General features: G+C 44.1%; 1 protein-coding gene across 1 annotated transcript in view; it reads left to right on the top strand.

Moving 5' to 3' along the window:
- The window catches only part of LPCAT1 (lysophosphatidylcholine acyltransferase 1), a 114,946-nt gene that overhangs the window by 88,268 nt on the left and 8,115 nt on the right, over positions 1–18,563 (top strand). The window contains exons 10-11 of the mRNA XM_056862597.1: positions 1,525–1,650; positions 18,035–18,188. Coding sequence (XP_056718575.1) covers positions 1,525–1,650; positions 18,035–18,188 — 280 coding nt within the window. The remainder of the gene's footprint in view (positions 1–1,524; positions 1,651–18,034; positions 18,189–18,563) is intronic.

Below are 18,563 nucleotides of genomic sequence, written 5' to 3'. Positions count from 1 at the left end.
GCTGCTCTGCACCTCTGGCTGAAGCCACCGTTCGGCTGCATCTTTTAAGGCCGTCACGAAAGCTCTTGGTGGTTCCCCCTTCTTCCAAGTCATATGGCGAAAACACTGCCGATAAGTCTCCTCTGAAATAGCATAACGTTCCAGAATTGCTGCTTTAAGTCGGTCATACTTGGCACTATTGGCCTTACAGGGTTTCAGGGCCGTCTGAGCAGGACCCGTCAGATAGGGGCCGATGATAAAAGACCATTTGTCTTTGGGCCACCCTGAGGCCTCCACAGTCCTTTCAAAGGCCTCCAGGTGTCCATCTACCTCATCAACTGGCCCCAATTTAGTCGGGGGACTGGAGGAATCTGCAGGTTGGACATTCCGGACCCCTCTCCAAGTCCCAATCTTCCACTCTCTTAAGTCTTGCATACATCTCGCAGCAGGCTTGGTTATGATTCCTGATGCTGGAGTGTCATGTCTCTCACCAGCTGCTGCTGGGCCTCTTGTTGTTGCTGCCACCTTTCCCTCATCATTCGACCTTTCTGCTCCATCATCCAACGACTAAACTGGCCAAAGTACATAGGGGAAATCTGCGGAGTCTCCGCTGGATCCATCTTTGGTTGTAGAGCCCCTGGGGCACAAAAGAGCTCGGCCTCCACACCACCCAGGATAGGCAGGTATGCGGGGTGGGGGTCGCTTCACCACTCCTCCTATGCCCGCATTCTCCACCACATTGTGGAGAACCGACTCTGGGAGTCCTTCCCCTTTTGTGTCCATTGTCCGCAGAAGCTGAGCCAAGGGAGCTTCCTTGGCCTCAGACCATTCTGAGGGAGAGTCCGAATCGCTCTCTCCCCCATGAGAAGCCAGGGTCTCGATTCTGCCTGTAGCCGGCAAAGAGATCCCAGACCATTCTCCTCCTCGGCCTCAGCTCTACTGGCCTTTTATAGGCCTGGCTCAGGGTTCCCCTCCCCTGGCTCCACCCCGAGCCCTTATTAGGACTTGAATAGCCCTCTTCTCAAACCCCACCTGTCCCAGCTGTCCTGCCAAAGCCGCACATGCATAGCCTGATTCTCAGCTGGTCGGCAGGACTTCTCTTCTGGCACAGTGCCGCCACTGCGGCTGCTCATTCCTTTGCCCCCTCGCCTGCCTTTTGCTTCGCCGCTTCGTCGGCCGGCCCCGGCCTCTCCTCTTCGCCCATCTTCGGGTGGGGCTTCGGGGTGACCTTCCCCGGCTGTCCATCTTCTTCCTCGCTGGCCCAGGTCCTCAGCAGGACGCTCTCCTGCCTTGCCTCCTGGGAGGGAAACAAGGCTTGCTGGTAAGGGGGCTGCTGCCCCAGAGGGCCCAAGTCGTTCTGCCCGGTGTCGGTCTCAGGACAAGTATATTCTGTTGGAAGCTTGTATTTCTTTGTAATGCTGAATTTTGCCTTGAATTTTTCAATAATACATTTGCTTTACAGTTTGATTAAAAGCAATTGTCACTTTATGTGAATGTTTAAAAATAAAATACATTGTAGTAAAATGTCCACTTCCTTTACTAAAGGGCCTTGGGAGTTTCAGTAACAGACTATACTTTTGAAGATTGCCAGCTAGCTTTGGCTGAAGGGCAGCTCCGTCTCCCTTCAAACACCGGTCTCTTAGAATTTGCAAAACTTGTGCGAAGCCTTGGGTGAGTAGGTTGATAATATGTAGACATTTGCAATTGCATTTTTTTAAAAGTACCTAGTAACTTTCTAACACATTTAAATATTAATTTTAAAAGGGGAATATTATAGGGGAAAACATCTTTAATACTACTTTCAAGTTTGGGATTATTACAGTCGTGTATACTAGTGGTTTCAAAAATTAAAGCCCCTCAGTATTGTGTTAACAATTAGTTATAAAAGGAAATTATCAAGAACTTTTTCCACAGAAGGGGCTCACTTGCTGGTGAACTGCTTATCTTTGGTGTAAGATACTTTTATGGACTCATATAATTGTTCCCCTTTAATTATCTATGTAACAATGGTGGATGATATAATTTTTTGTTGAGTTAGTCAATGTTAAGAATTCAATAGTTAGACATTTAAAAAGCTATAAATGGAAGCAGAGATTCTTTAATAGTATTCACTTGTGTATACTATACCCATAATGAACCAAAGGCATTATGCAAAACAAAACGCTGATGCTTTTTTCAGTTGAACACTCCCATTTTCACTTGGCCATGGTTTTTATGATTAAATAAAGCCATTGGCTTAATTCAGACATTAGAATGTACCCCCTGATGAGTTTGAAAGCATCTTGTTTGCCATGTTTGTGTGCTCCCTTCCCCCTGCCCTTTTGGGCAGAGCATGATTGTGACGGCTTCCTGCTTTTAAAAGCCTTCTGTCAAACTCCAGTTTGCTATAATGGTAAAATACAGGGGTCTGGGCAAATTGAAGCTTGTTTTCTGCCCACAAACCAGGATTCTAAAGTGGGATTAAACTGTTGTCATGGAGATGGCCAGTTCATCATCATGGGACCTGTGCTGCTCACCTGCAGGCCTGCTGTGGAAAGATTGTTTTGAAGCTCAGATTGCCTAGAGGTGCTCCGTCCCCCTTCCCCATGTTGTCTCCCACCTTTTCCAGTGTGATAAGGAGGGGACAGAGTTCCTTTCCCTTAATTCTCTCTTTGCCACCCCTGAGAGATGCTGGTCAACAAGAAGCCTCGTACTTTCAACTGCCAACAAATAACTGCCAACAATTCTTTTTTTTACTTTATTCAACATATACTGTTCTCCCCCAGCAAAGCTAGGCTCAGAGTAGCTTCCAACATATACAACAATTTACTTTTTTTAATTTTATTGGAAAACAACAATAACAATAAACTAACAGCAACTAAAAGAAGCAGAAAAAAGGCGATCTTCATGGTTTAAAATACAATATATCGATATACACCATCAAATAACAACAGGATTCCTATGCTACATGTAAACCTACTCATGTTTACATGGGATATCCATCTCCATTCCAGCAGCTAAGCATTTCACTGTTTCAGACAAAAATGATATAGCTCTCTCACATTTCCACCATATGTGTATAAAATCTGCTTGTTTTCTATCACAGTACCAACAGCTGTCATTTTCTGATTTATGGATTTTACTTAGTCTAAGTGGGGTTATATACCACATGTATACCATCTTTATTAGATTATCTCTCATTTGCATACTGACTGTAAAATCTAATCCCTTAACTGCCAACAATTCTACCTCACATTCTGTCACGCAGGATCCGGTGCCTGAAAAATGGCACAAAAAGCGCTCTTCAAAAAATGCAGGTCCTGTGGGTTGAAAATACCCCACTCAAACAGCCATGAACAATGCCTTTTATACTTTGGAGAAGAGCACAATATGATGCAGTGCTATATTTTTTGCCAATTCACTCCCAAGGCAAGGCGTGACAGGGCTTCCTGCTTAAAAGTGACACTTTGGAAAAAAGCCTTTTCTAGCACTGCTCAAGAAAAAGATCTGAACAATACACCGCCGTACACCACTGACAGATGGATCTGAGCTTCCTTGGTTCCAACAGTTCTGAGACTGAGCCTGGCCACTCTGGGGCCGGCAAAAAATACAGTGAGGACCACAGGCTCTGTCCTTGTGTCCCTGAAGTGCAACTCCTCAGCACCACCGCTGTACAAGGCACAGCACAAACACACCCAGAGAAGCCTGCTAAATTGATGTCATAGTCCACCCCTCCCCACCCTCGTCATAAGGACCAGGTCCCTCACAAACTATCATTGGAACAGTTTCTCACTCATGTCGTTCACTTCCCTCTTCCCGTTCTGCCTCAGAAGGGGAATGTACAGGGCTCAGAAATGCCGATCCCCTGGTGTCAACTCTCTTCATCTACCCAAATTGATACCAGTGGATTTGGATTTAATGTTGTCCCGATCTCTATACCAAGATCTTCAGTGTGACTACTATGACTGGTGTTTTACTCTGGAAATGACAAACACAGGAAAAATGGAGGTGATCTGATAGTGAAGCGAGATGTAGCACAAGCAGTCACACTATAATTCAAAGTCTGACCAAATAACATCAATTAGAATTCACAGAAAAACCTAACAAAATAACCGTAATTCAGGTTTACACCCCAACTACAGATGCTGATGAGGAAGAAATTGAAAGTTGTTATACAAGTGTCCAAGAAGAAATTGATCACACACCTAAACAAGATGTGCTGATAATCATAGGTGACTGGAACACAAAAGTAGGAAACAAAGCAGGTGGCAGAGGGACGATGAGTGAGGAAACGAGGTGTGCGGCTAGGATTTGTAGCGGCCATTGACAAACGAGGGGTGCCGGCAGGGCAAGAGGAGATACTATGGAACACCTGCATCCTGGCACACTTAGATGTTTGGGTTACAAGTTTGTGAAGACTCCACATTATTCCAGATGATCTACTGGATTAAACGCCTGATTAGAATGATGTGTGAACTAGTTGGGCTGATGACTAGGGGAGGGGCTGTGGCTCAGTGATAGAGCATCTGCTTGGCATGCAGAAGGTCCCAGGTTCAATCCCCGGCATTTCTAGTTAAAGGGACTAGGCAAGTAGGCCTGAGACTCTGGAGAGCCGCTGCCAGTCTGGATAGACATTACTGACTTTGATGGACCAAGGGTCTGATTCAGTATAAGGCAACTTCATGTGTTCATTGCTGTGGTCAAATAAACCTTATGGTCCCTCTAGAGAAGTATTGTAAGGAAAATTGGCACCAACTGCTCTGTGATACAGTGCCCATGAGTTCAGTTTCAGTTTACTTTTCAGTCTTCTAAAGGCAGTAATTCTGAACAGTTCAGAGAAGATCGAGTTGTCTCCCTTGCAGATGTGGGATGGATTGCTGAAGAAGGTGAAGTCTCTGCAAGGCTCAGATCAGAAGTCTGGCTGAAATCCCAACAATCTTCTAGAGATGAAGGCTGCCCAGGAAGAGCCCCAAGTGTCCCAGTACCTTTACCAAAGCTATCACAAGAGAACACAGACTGCAACATTGCAGCAACCATAAACGATGAAGCTTTGCAGAAAAACAGTGTGTTAGAAAATGAACTTGCAAGTTTAAGAGCTCAAAAGGCCAAAATTCTATATGTGGATTTCACCTGATAGCCAAATAAATTACATGATTGGAAGCAGAAGATGGAGAAGCTCTATTCGCTCTGCTAAACCAAGACTGAGTGTGGTACATACCACAAATTGTTAATATCCAAAATTAGAATAAAGCTGAAAAAAATAACAAAACATAGTGCCAAAGTTTTAAAACCATGTAAAGAACAGAGTTTGCATTACTAAAGAGTTTAAAGACCATGTAAACAATAGGTTTGCATTACTAAAGTTCAAGTGAACATGAATATTACCAAGGAACAATGTGCAAAGACTATTCTTATAGCCAAAAGAAATGACAAGCCTTAATAGATGACTGATGAAACTCCTAAAATTGCTAATGATAGACGAGAAGCAAAAGTAAAAGGTGACAGAAATGGAATCAGAAGTCTAAATGCAGCATTCCAGAGACTGGCATGTAGAGACAAACAGAATTATTACAATAACCAGTGTAAAGAAATAGAAGAGAACAACAAGAGATCTGTTCCACAAGATCCAAAAAATCAAAGGAAAACTTAAAGCACGGTTGGGCATGCTGAAAGATTACCACAGAAATTCTTTAACTGAACTGGGCAAAATAAAGAAAAGATGGCAACAATACACTGAAGAACTATGCAGAAGAGATGAAAGGATGACAGATTACTTCCAAGAAGAATCTTTTGAAGAAGAACCTGCAATTTTAGAAGGTGATGTGAAAGCTGCACTAAGAGTAACTGGACGAAACAACTCACTAGGAGTAGATGGAGTTATTCCAAGCCAAAGAAAGAGTCCATGAAAATCTTATGAATTTTATGCAAACAAATATGGAAAACAGAACAATGGCCCACAACTGGAAATGCTTGGTCTTCATTCCAATTCCGAAAAAAGGACGTGTTGAAGACGGCAGCAACTATCAGACCATTGCATTAATTTGTCACATGAGTATAGCGATGCTCAAAATCTTACAACAAATACTGTTACGATATCTGGAACAAGAAATGTCAGCTGTTCAAGCTGGAGGCAGTAGAGATCATATTGAAAATTTAAGTTGGTTGCTGGAGCATACAAGAGAATTTCAGAAGAAAATCAACTTGTGTTTCATTAGATTACAGTAAAGCTTTTGACTGTGTGGATCATGAAAAGCTGCTTTTTTTGATGCACAACCTATACTCTGGACAAGAGGCTACTGTTGGGACAGAATATGGAGAAACAAAATGGTTTCCAATTGGCAAAGGTGTCAGACAATGATGTATCTTATCTTCCTGTCTGTTTAGTCTGTATGCAGAACATATAATGAAAGCTGGATTAGATTTAGTTGAAGGTGGAGTGAAAATTGGTGGAAGGAACATTAACAATTTGAGAGATGCAGATGACACCACACTGGTGGTAGTGGAAACTTGCAGAAAATGGTGAAGACTTGATGAAGGTTAAAGCAGAAAGTGCCAAAGCAGGATTACAGCTGAACATGAAGAAAACAAAAGTAATGACTACTGGGAATTACACAACTTTAAGGTTCACAGTGAAGAAATTGTTCATGGTTTTCTTTTCCTTGGCTCCATCATCAACCAAAAGGGAGACTGCAACCAAGAAATCAGAAGGAGATTGAAGGGCAGCCATGAAGGAGCTTGACAAAATCCCTGAGTGTAAGGGTGTGTCACTGACGACCAAGACCAAGATAATTCATTCCATAGTATTCCCCATTATTACCTATGGGTGTTAAAGTTGGACAGTGAAGAAAGCTGACAGGAAGAAAGTAGATTCCTTCTGAAGTGTGGTGTTGGGGGAGAGTTTTACAGATACCATGGACCATCAAAAAGACAAATCAGTGGGTTCTAGATCAAATCAAGACTGAACTCTTTCTAGAAACTAAAATGACATAATTCACATTATGAGAAGATGAGTCACTAGAAAAGACAATGCTTGGAAAAGCTGAGGGCAGCAGGAAAAGAGGAAGACCCAACATGAGATGGATTGACTCAGTCAAGGAAGTTTGAGCAAGGCTGTTAACGATGGGACATTTTGGGAGTAATTAATTCATAGGGAGACCTTATGTTGGAAGTGAATTGATGGCACAACTCACACAATATGACCAGGGCTGGGTCCCATACACTTTCCTCGGTTTTGATCAAGCAGAAGCAGGACCGTCCTACAGATAATCCAGACCTACCTCTAGACTCCCACAGAGATCTCCAAACTCTGGATGATTGAGCCTTCGATTATGACCAACCTGCTTATGAAGACAGAGAGCCATGCTTTGCCTCTAAACCCTCACCCCCACTCCTGGAAAATCAGTTATAAATAATGGTTGTTGAGAGACCATTCGTGATCTTGCCTGCATGCTTAGAGCATCACCTGTGACATATTGCCCCACTATGTGAATGGTGTAAAAGGAGATGTTATAGTAAGAATGCATTGACTGTCATGGCTTCTGTGCAAGCTCACATAAGATGGCACAAGCCAGCCATGGAGAAGTGAATTCTAAAGCTTTCCAGAAGTTTTGAAGCGTTAGGAGCACTTCCCCTCCCTTCTGTCTTGTGCTGGAGTTTTCCAGCTCAAATGGACACATGATGGAGACAGAGAGAGCTCTCCTCCCTTGGTTCTTTCTTCACTGCTGTGGGGAAAGAATGCATTCTCAAATTTTCATTTTTTTTCCTCCAATCTATCTACCGGTAAAGCCTGAAATATGGCTCCCTTTAAAAATGTAAGGATTGTGGAACCAAAGTGGCCCAGAATGACAAGCACCACATGTGTCTGGTCTGTATGGGGGAAGGACACAATACCGTGGCTTGTGATTCCTGCCGTTTGTTTACCCCAGGCCCAGCATGAAATTGCTGCTAGATTTAAAGTGGCAGTGTGGAAAAGGGTCCTTTAACACTCATCCCCAAAAGCACCTGACTCATCTGGAAGAAAGGGTCCAAACACCCTCAGTGATTTCTGTGCCCTCCACACCGATGTCAAATCCGGCAAATAAGGTGCCATCAGCTCAAAGTGGAGCATCGGAATCAAATCCCCAAAAAACGCTAAGAAAAAGGCAAAACACGCTGCTTCATCTTCCTCTCAGTGCCAGCAGTCACCTAGGCATCGACCTTCTCCACCGCCTCAACATCGACAGTCTCCACCACCTCAATGTCGGGACTCCCCATCTCATTGTTGCAGTGTTTCTGCCTCCACATCGACAATCTCCACTGCCTCCACATTGAGACTCCCCATCTCATTGACACGGCGCTTCACCATTGAGGATTGAAGTCAAACAAGTTCCTCACTCTCGGACACCGTCACCGAAACCTCCAGAGGTTCTTTTGAGGAGCTCCCACCACCTGTACCATCTGTGCAACAAGCGCAGAATGTACCTGATCATCAACCACCAAAAGGAGGTATGCCCAGAACACCTCTTCTGTGGTGCATGCCCCAGGGCCCTTGGTGCCCTTATCCTGCCATGGACATGCCTTAGTGGGACCAATGGGAGCAACAACCTACTTACCGATTTCTTTGGATTCTCCATCTGTCGGCCCCAGCAAGCACACGGCTCCATCTCCATCAGCATCGACCAGAGAGTGCAGATGTGAGATGCCTGCTGAACAACTGCTGCCAGATTTGGAGAAAAGCTTTGATCAGGGGTCTGAGGTCAAATCCCAGTGCACCTCAAGGCCATTGCCTGAGGATACAGTCTGACATCCATCCGCAGTATCAGGACTTCTGGTTCTACCCTGAAGACGCCTAAATTTGGAGCTCCACCAGAGCGTTTAGATTTTTTTTAAAAAAAAAACCTCCCTGCCAAAACCAACAGTTGCTGCCTGGAGCGGGCCCTGTACTTGCCCATGAGTAAAGCCAGCCATTCTACTTGCAAGTAAGAGCAGCAAGCCTCCAGGTCCCGTTTTGCACAACCCCCCCCCCCATAGACTTCTTTCTGAAAGAGGCAAGCAGGTAGCCAGCAACAAAAGCTTCCTCCCTGCCAGAACCAACAGTTGCTGTCTGGAGCAAGCCCTGCTCTTGCTCAGTCATTCTACTCATAAGCAAGAGCAGCAGTTCTACTCTACTCATAAGTATCCTCGCCACTGCCCAAGATGCCTCCGCCACTAAAGTAGAAACAATGAACTCCTGCCCCCTAACCCCCTCTCCAGCTTACCCTCTTCCAAGAACTGAAAGCAGGCTGTAAAGGAGAGTGCAGTTTGTCACACTCTTCTTTTAAAAGCAGGCTGCAAACCAGAGGGAAGTCTCTCTCTGCTGAGGATAAACCTCCGTCACTCCCCACCCCCCAGCTGGCCCAAGGTCATTCTATATTGGCCAGCTGGGTTTTGAACAAGGAGACTCTGCTGGTAAAAACTATGCTGACCTGTCCTTCACCCCAGCAGCCTCCAGCCTTTTCCCCCGGTGCTTGCAGGCCGGATAAGAGTTCTCAGGGGACCTGATCAGGCCTGCGGGCCCTATGTTTGACCCCCCCCCCCCTTTAGCGGTTTTAATAAACATCTAAAGGTGTCCAAATTTAGGATGGTGTTATTATCTGAGGTATTATTTTAATTGAGAAAAGGGATGTGGTCTGCTATCCTGGACCTGCTGCCTATTTTCACATCTCTATTCATGAATCCTACAAAAAAGATTGACGTTTTTAGTGTGGGAACACCTCTCATGAATATACTGTGCTTGTCCTTTGGCCTAGCTCCAACGCCAAGGGTCTTCAAGAAGTGCATCTCAGCAGTGGTGGCCTGAGACTTGGGGGCTGCACAGTTTACTCATGCTTGGACATTTAGCTATTTGCACACTGTTCATCTGAGTCTCTGATAATCAAGCCCTTGAAACACTAGAATCCGTAGGCTTTGTAGTTCATTGGGAAAAGTCTGGTTTACAGCCAACTCAATCCATAGAGTTTATTGGGGCTATCCTGGATGCCATTAAGGAATGGGCTTACTTGTCTCAGAAGAGGGCACAGGCCATCCAGTCGCTCATAGTCTGGTTTTCTACACAATGATCCCAAAAGGAATCATCATTGGGATTGATGGTTTCAGCAACAGCAGTGGCTCATCCCATGAGACTACACATGGGACCATTACAACACTGGTTCATTTGCAAACTTAAAATCAATTCTGACCCTCGACGGCTTAGGTTATCTATTATTAGCTCCATCCTTATATCACTAATATAGTGGTCCCAGGATGCCTATGTTTTCAAGAGCTCAGTGTTAGGTACACATCTACATGACATAGAGGTCTTCTCTGATGCCAGGCTGGGGGGCACACTGCAGTCACCTCCACGTCAAGGGATGCTGGTCTGCAGTGGAATCTGGGTTACAGATTAACCTACTGGAGATCAGGGTGATTTGGTATGCTCTTGCCTCTTTTGCAGCTCTTTTAGTCAGAAAGCCGGTCCTGCTGGCTACAGACATGATGGCAAAATTCTGTCTTAACAATCAGGGAAGGGCAGGCTTGCTAGCCATGTACAAGGATGTTACCCATATTTAGAAGTTGGCGATTCAAAGGAGCATTTCCATTTACACCATTCACATAGCAGGGCAATACAATGTCACAGCTGTGACGCGGAAGCCAGCGGATTGGCAGTCTGTCCAGGATAACACCATCAGAAAGTCCTCTGCTACTTAGAAAAGTGTAGTTTATTTCACAGTGCAAAGATATAATACAAATACTTCTTACACACTCTCCGCTCATAGCACCCCACACAGAGCTTCAGTTTCACTCCATTATATACACCTAGTGGTCGCAGCCACCAATCACAGTAGATGCTTAGTCATTCTGACTTGCCTCCTGTATTGCATCAGCCACCTGGCCATAACCGGATCAGGCCAGCTCCTTCTAGCTCTCCAGGGACTTTCCAGGCTGATTGCATCATTACTAGATCCATCTGATCTAACCTGCACCTGTCAAACTAATCTGACAGCCTTGTAATATTGACACTCCTCAAGGATATTAGATTAGTTTGGTTAGTTTCACAAACCTGTTACAGTCCACAATTTTTGTAAACAGATCTGCCACATTACTAGCACTGGCACACTTTACAATATATACCAAGCTTTTGTTCACAGCTTCAACTACACTGACATATCTTATTCTTATATGTTTACTCCTGCCTTTAAAGTTCTGCTCGTTCGCAAATTGTAGTGCTGATTGACTGTCAGTATATATTTTCACTGGTAACTGTACAGACACATTGAGTTCCTTCATTAGATAGACAAACCATTCTACCTGGTTTATACATTCACTCACAGCACTATACTCTGCTTCGCACGAACTCATGGCCACAAATGATTGTTTCACAGATTTCCAATGTATGGGCGCTTCACCAAGATATACCACATAACCGGTGGTTGATTTGGCGCTCCCCTGATCTGCCCACGAAGTGTCTGCATAGGCAGTCAGTTCTCCATTACATGCATTCATGCATAGCTGTTTGTTCACAGATCCCTTCAGGTATCTGAGTACTCGCTTAGCTGCCTTCCAGTCACTTTGTTTTGGTGACATATTTTTCCTGCTCAGGCAATGCACCGCCTGATATATGTCTGGGCGAGTCCAACAAGCAAGATATAACAAACTTCCTATCAGAGACTGATACAGAGATTGGTCACACTCTTCTTGTTCCTGTGACTCTTCACACAAATAACCTGTGACCATCGGGGTTTCAGCTGCATTAGCATCAACCATGCTAAACCTTTCCAGCAACTGTTTTATTTTTTCTGTCTGAGACAAGTAAAATACACCTTTATTGTCTCTGTTTATTTTTACCCCTAGATAATGTCTTATCTCTCCCAAACATTTCAGTTTAAAACGTTCTCCCAGCTGTTTCTGGAATTGTTCTTGGTCACTCTCATTATTTGTTATTACACACAGATCATCCATGTAAATTAACACCTATGACTCCTGACCTGTGCACCTTGAAAATAAACAAAAATCAGCAACACTTCGTTTGAGGCCTAATTTCTTAACAGCATCAACTAAGCACTTGTGCCACTCTCTGTCCGATTGATGTAAACCATACAAAGCCTTGTTCAGCTTTAGTACCTTGGCTTCCTCCTTCAATTCAAAACTTGGAATTTGAGTCATGAAGACTTCCTCTACCAAAGGTGCGTTTAGGTAAGCTGTCTGAATGTCATAGTGGAAAACTTTCAGACCTTTCAACCCTGCAACTGCCAGGGCTGTTTTAATGGTTTCACAATGAACCGTGGGTGAAAAAGTTTCATCAAAATTAACAAATTTCCTTTGAGCAAACCCTTTACAAACTAGTCTGGCTTTTCTTTGTACAGTACCATCAGCCAACTGCTTGAGTTTGTAAACCCACCTGCAACCTATCACAGGTTGTCCCTTTGGTAAATTCATTGGTGTAATTACATTATGCTCCTTTAAAGCATTCATTTCCACACCCATGGCTTGCAGCCATAAATCCCTCTATCACCAAGAGAAAGTACCTGCTTGTAACTTTCAAGTTCAATTACAGACACGTGGTTAATTAAGTCACAATCTTCAAAGCCATACCTTGGTGGAGGTACTCCTTTATTACTCCTGTTTGAACGTCTGACTACCATGTCACTAGACTCTCCTCCTTCTGGAGTCTCACTCTTTACTGTTTCCCTGCTTGAAACATCTCCAGGAAAAACACTTTCATCTGCCCCCTGGCTGTTCATTAGCTGGCAATAAAACCTTCAGGAACCTTATCTGTGCCATGTAACCTTGGCCAATTAAAAGATTCTCCGAAGTTCGCAGACCTGCTAAATGACACCTGATTCTGATCATTAGCAAAGCAATAAGCTTTTGCTGCATTCTGATATCCCAGAAAAATCAGCGGTTTGGATTTCTTGCCACCTGCTCTGCGTTTTTTTAAAGGTATATTCACCCAAGCCTTTGTACCAAATACTCTTAAATGCTTTAAAGAGGGATTTCTCTTGTACAATGCCTTGTAGGGAATATTGTTAATGCTGGAGGTCCAAAGTCTATTGATTAAATAACAAGCCACCTTGATGCCTTCCCCCCAAAACCTGGGTTTTAGATTAGCATCCTCTATCAAAGCTTGCAACATTGACTTTAGATAACCAATCCTCCTCTCAGCCACTCTTGCTCTTTAACCACTGGGTAAATGCATTAGAGACAAACTCACCTCCTCTGTCAGATTGCAAAGGTGATACCTTGAGGTCTAGCTGCCTTTCCACCCTATTAATCCAATACTTGATGGTTTGGCATGCCTCACTTTTCTGCTTCAGCAGATACACCCAGCCAAAACGAGAAAAATCATCAACAATGCATAAAGCATACCGGTTCTTAGACACACTCTCAGGAAATGGACCACAGAGATCTAAATGCGCTATTTGCAACGGTCTGGTTGCCACCCGTTGGCTTACCTTAGCCACTGGACTACGTCTGCTTTTAACAGATTTGCAGACAGTGCAATCTAGGAAAGAACTACACTCATTTATTTTAATGTCATCCTTCCCTAACACACTCAGGGTCTTCTTTAGGATAGAATAGGAGGCGTGGCCAAAACGCCTGTGTAGAAGGTATATGCACTCATTATGTGGATTTTTATTTAAAGACTCCACTACCATAGAAGTTTCTCCTGTCCTTCTATGTACCACATAAACATCCTTTTGCAAGTGCCCTTCTAACATTACAACCCCTTCCTGCTTATCTGGCAGGTGTTTCCTTCAAACTTCACCTTAAAACCAGCCTTAGCCAGCACAGAAACACTCAGCAAGTTATTCTGCAGCTCAGGCACACAAAGTACATCTTGAAACGTATAATTTAAACCTGGGAAAAACAACTCCCCCTCAGAGTGTACCTTTAAGTGTTTCCCATCTGCTAGACTTACATTAGACTTAGCAGATTGCTTTTGGTTGACCAACATAGAAGCCTGTTTAACAAAACATTTACTTGCCCCACTGTCCAAGAGCCAAATGTCCTCTTTGTTTCCAGCTTCTGCCAGCACAACAGCAGTGTAAGTTCCATTCACTGACTGTCTCTTTGGTTGCTTTTTCCTGGCCAACTGCGGACAGTTTCTTTTCAGGTGTTGCATGGACCCACAGGCAAAACACTTCCTGATAAACATACATTCCTCCTCTTGCTTGTAGCTCCTACTCCTCCAGTCTCCCTCACGCGCTTGCATCTGAGCCATCTGCGCAGGGTAGAACGCTGCCCCTCTTTCTGGGTTGACTCCCTGCTGGGCTGATGATCTCGGCATTGACTGTAAATGACCTCTCTGCCTGGGTTGATTTACACCGAGCTGCACAGCACTTGACTCCCGCGGCGACTCTGACGCTGCTCTGGCATCGGGATGGGGCAACAGCTGGGCTGAAGTCATCTCCTTACGTCCTTCCTCCCATTGTTCCTCGTCCTCCAGAATCCATCCCGTACTCATAGGTTAATTGCCCTGCTGCCAAACTCTCCAGTGAGGTTACTAAGACATCAAAGCTCGCATCCAGAGAACTTAACAACAAGTACACCCGGTCTTCTGCAACAACATTCTTCCCTCTTAACTCCAGCTGTCTAAACAACTCTGCCAGAGTTTTCAAGTGGGCTGCAGCCGGCGTGTGCAGTGATTTATTGCACTTATAAAGCCGGTCTCATTAGTGCCAGAACAGTGCCTGCCGAGTCCCGGAGATACACTGTTCGTAAAGAATCCCATGCCGTCTTGGCATGCTCCTTGCCCGTGACGTATACAAGCTGGTCATCTCCCACCAACAAGGTGATATTGGCAAGGGCTTTAATGTCCTTGGCTGCTGTGGTAGACTGCCTCTCCACAGCGTCCCACAAATCCTCCCTCTTCAGATACTGCTCCAGCCTCACAGACCAAACATGGTAATTCCCAGAGGTGAGCTTATCCACAGGGATAATTGATTGAGCCATAACTCACGCAGCCTTCCTTTTCCTCAGTAGCTTCTGAAAATCCTGGACTCTGCTTAGCTACCACCACACGTAACCTGCGCAGTGTAGCAGAAACACTCCTTTAGCGTGGAGCTGGGCCCAGAGCCCTGACGCAGAAGCCAGCGGATTGGCAGTCTGTCCAGGATAACACCATCAGAAAGTCCTCTGCTACTTAGAAAAGTGTAGTTTATTTCACAGTGCAAAGATATAATACAAATACTTCTTACACACTCTCCACTCATAGCATCCCACACAGAGCTTCAGTTTCACTCCATTATATACACCTAGTGGTCGCAGCCACCAATCACAGTAGATGCTTAGTCATTCTGACTTGCCTCCTGTATTGCATCAGCCACCTGGCCATAACCGGATCAAGCCAGCTCCCTCTAGCTCTCCAGGGACTTTCCAGGCTGATTGCATCATTACTAGATCCATCTGATCTAACCTGCACCTGTCAAACTAATCTGATAGCCTTGTAATATTGACAAGTTGACCCTCTAAGCAGGGAGGTGTGAGAGCAGACCACAAATGGTCTCTTAGCAACCATAATTTACATCCAGTTTTCTGGGAGTGGGGGCACCCCTGTTTCAGCAGAGAATGCCAAATGTCCTCTGTTCTGTTCACAGGCAGCATCCAACAGGGACTCCATCAGAGATGCTTTTCAGCTCCAATGGGAAGAGGGCCTATTCTGTTCTCCCCTTTGCTACACTCCACAAAGGGATTGCCAGATTAAAGGCAAAATAATCAGCATGTATACTCATAGCACTGTACTGCCCCAAGAGGGTATGGTTTTCAACCTTATGGAACCTCTCACAAGGGGTACACAGGGACGTCCCATTGGAGGGACGTACGCCACATAGGTCCCCTCCTTCATCACAATGTCATGTCACTTCACCTCTCTCTGTGTCTAATATGCCCCTAGGTCAGTGGGTGAATAGAGTTACTGAGGTTCTCATTTCAGGCTGTAGACCAACCACTTGTAAATCTTACTCAGCCAAGAACAAAGGTTTGTGAGTGGGCAACCCACAATTGAGTCCAACCTGAGTCTTCCCCTGTCAGACATTTTTGAATATTTGACTCCAAAGATGCTGGTTTATCAATATCATATTTTAAACTGCACATGGCAGCCATAACAGCCTTTCATGTCACTGAGGACAGATCTACAGTGTTCTTCATCCAAGAGGTTTTTCAAAGGTCTGCTTAATTTATATCTGCCAGTTGTACCTACAATTTCCCAACGAATCTTGTTATTTGTACTGACTGAATTCGCTCATAAACCTTTCGAATGCTTAGCAAAGTGTGACTTGTCTTTTTCCCCCCTACAAGACTGCATTTTTGATAGCCAACACTTCAGCATGCAGAGTGGGAGAGCTCCGTATCTTATGTTGTGATCCTCTGTTCACTAAGTTCCATAAAGACAAAGTGGTCCTTCTTCCAAACATTAACTTTCTTCCAAAAGTGGTCTCCCAGTTTCACATATCGCAGGACATAGTTCTACCAGGGTTATTCCCAACACCAGTCTCCATAGCAGAACAAGCTCTACATATACTAGATGTCAGGAGGGCTCTTCTCTTTTATTTACAGCATACAAAAAGTACCATAACTAATTTGTATATTTTGCTGACCCTAATAAAGGGGAAGTGGTATTGTCTCAAAACTTGTCCAGATGGGTTGTCTTGGAAGTGAAGTTGGCATATGCAGTGGTCAACGCCATCCCCTTTCATGCAGCACTGCTCCATCAACGTGGATTCCAGAAACGAGGCAGCTGAAGGGAGGGCAGTGCTGCAGGCACTTTTCCACTGACCAGCCCACACCCTTCTCTTCAGTGAATGAGTTTACTACTCTCTCATGTGGGACTGCACAGAAGCCACAACGATGAAAACAGGGTTGCACTGAACTGCAACTGTTGTTAGTCAGGTGGTCATCTGTGCAGGTACACATCCTGCCCTCCTTTTCCCACCATGGGCTGCTTGCTCTGTTAGCCTGCCTTCTCCACGGTGGCAAAGGGAGGACTGAGGGACGAATGCTCTCCCCTCCTCAGTCATGTACCTGTTTGGGTGGGAAAACACTGGTGCAAGGGGAGGAGGAACGCTCCTAATGCTTTGAATCTTCTAGAAAGCTTTAGAATCCTCTTCTCCACAGCTGGCCTGCACAGAAGAAGAAGAGTTGGTTTTTATACCCCATTTTCTCTACCTTTTAAGGAGTCTCAAACCGGCTCACAATTGCCTTCCTCTCCCCACAACAGACATCTTGTGAAGTAGGTGGGGCTGAGACAGTTTAGAGAGAACTGTGACTGGCCCAAGGTCACCCAGCTGGCTTCATGTGTAGGGAAACAAACCCGGTTCTCCAGGTTAGAGTCTGCCGCTCATGTGGAGGAGTGGGAAATCAAACCTGGTTCCCCAGGTTAGAGACCACTGCTCTTAACCGCTACACCATGCTGGCTCTCACCATTCACATAGTGGGGACCACTTGATAAACAACAGTTACATGTAAATGTAACCCTGTTTTCACACAGCCTTTTAAAGGAGATACTTGAGTAAAGATAACTTCGAATGGTGTTTTAAGTTATGAGAAAATTAGTTGGCCAAGAATGTGAGCCCTGTCAGGTGTGAAAGTTTCCTATTGTTAGAGATTATTTGGAAAACCTATAAATAAGGTAATCTGCGTTGATATGGGAAGTCTTCTTTGAAGATACTCCTTGCCTTGTGAGACCTGCTTACTTTGGGGCAAGATAAAATACTTAGGATTCATGTAATCTTTCCCCTTTAATTATCTATGTAGAATCAATAGTACTATATCTTTTAAAATTAATGTTGATAGCTATGTTTTTTAAAATGACAAAATGTAACTAAGGATGCTTTAGTAATATTTTTACTTGTGTAGTATACTTGTGTAGTATACCCAAAAACAAAACAAAAAATTATTGAGGTGTACTTGTGGTCAGAAATTAATTGATCAAATATAGGAATGCAAACTACACACCTCAAGAAGCCAAGGGCTTCTGAAGGGCACACCTGCATTTGAATCAAGCCCGACTAGAGTAATCTAGAACACTGGTTTAGAATCCCAGTTTGTAGGGGGAATAGATTATTTTCTTTTCTGTTTTTAGGTTAAAGCCAGAAAGACTTGAAAAAGTGCTCAATAGATATTCGGAAAGTGCTAGAAGAATGAAAAAGAAAAAAGTCGGTCTCAAAGAGTTTGCGGCATACTTGGAAGTCCCAGTTTCTGATACGCTAGAAAACATGTTTGCGCTTTTTGATGAGGTAAGAAACAGTTTCAGTTTTTTTCTAAATAAATCACCTGTGTTTAAATCCTTGACAAATTTCACAGGTTATGATAAGAATGCAGTGTTAATTTTTATTTGCAGTTAACATAGCTGTAATGCAGAAAGTATCCACTGATATTAAGAAAATGGTTCCTGAAAATATGATTACTAAATCCGAAAGGTCTTGTGCACATGCCTTTGCCTGTTCTTTGAGCATATGATCTTAATGATCTATTTTGTTAGAAGTTTTGGAACTAGTGTGATATGATATACTGTTAGTATCACATTCTGTCTTACTGGAATGTGTTCTGTCATTCCAGTAGAAGATAATGTGCAGCCACTCGTACTGTTAAGTCCATTGTGATTAGTAACA

Source organism: Euleptes europaea, chromosome 17 (genome assembly GCF_029931775.1).
Source record: "Euleptes europaea isolate rEulEur1 chromosome 17, rEulEur1.hap1, whole genome shotgun sequence".
Classification (NCBI taxonomy): domain Eukaryota; kingdom Metazoa; phylum Chordata; class Lepidosauria; order Squamata; family Sphaerodactylidae; genus Euleptes; species Euleptes europaea.
Note: the sequence above shows the minus strand (reverse complement) of the source record. Positions and strands in the feature narration are given on the sequence as shown.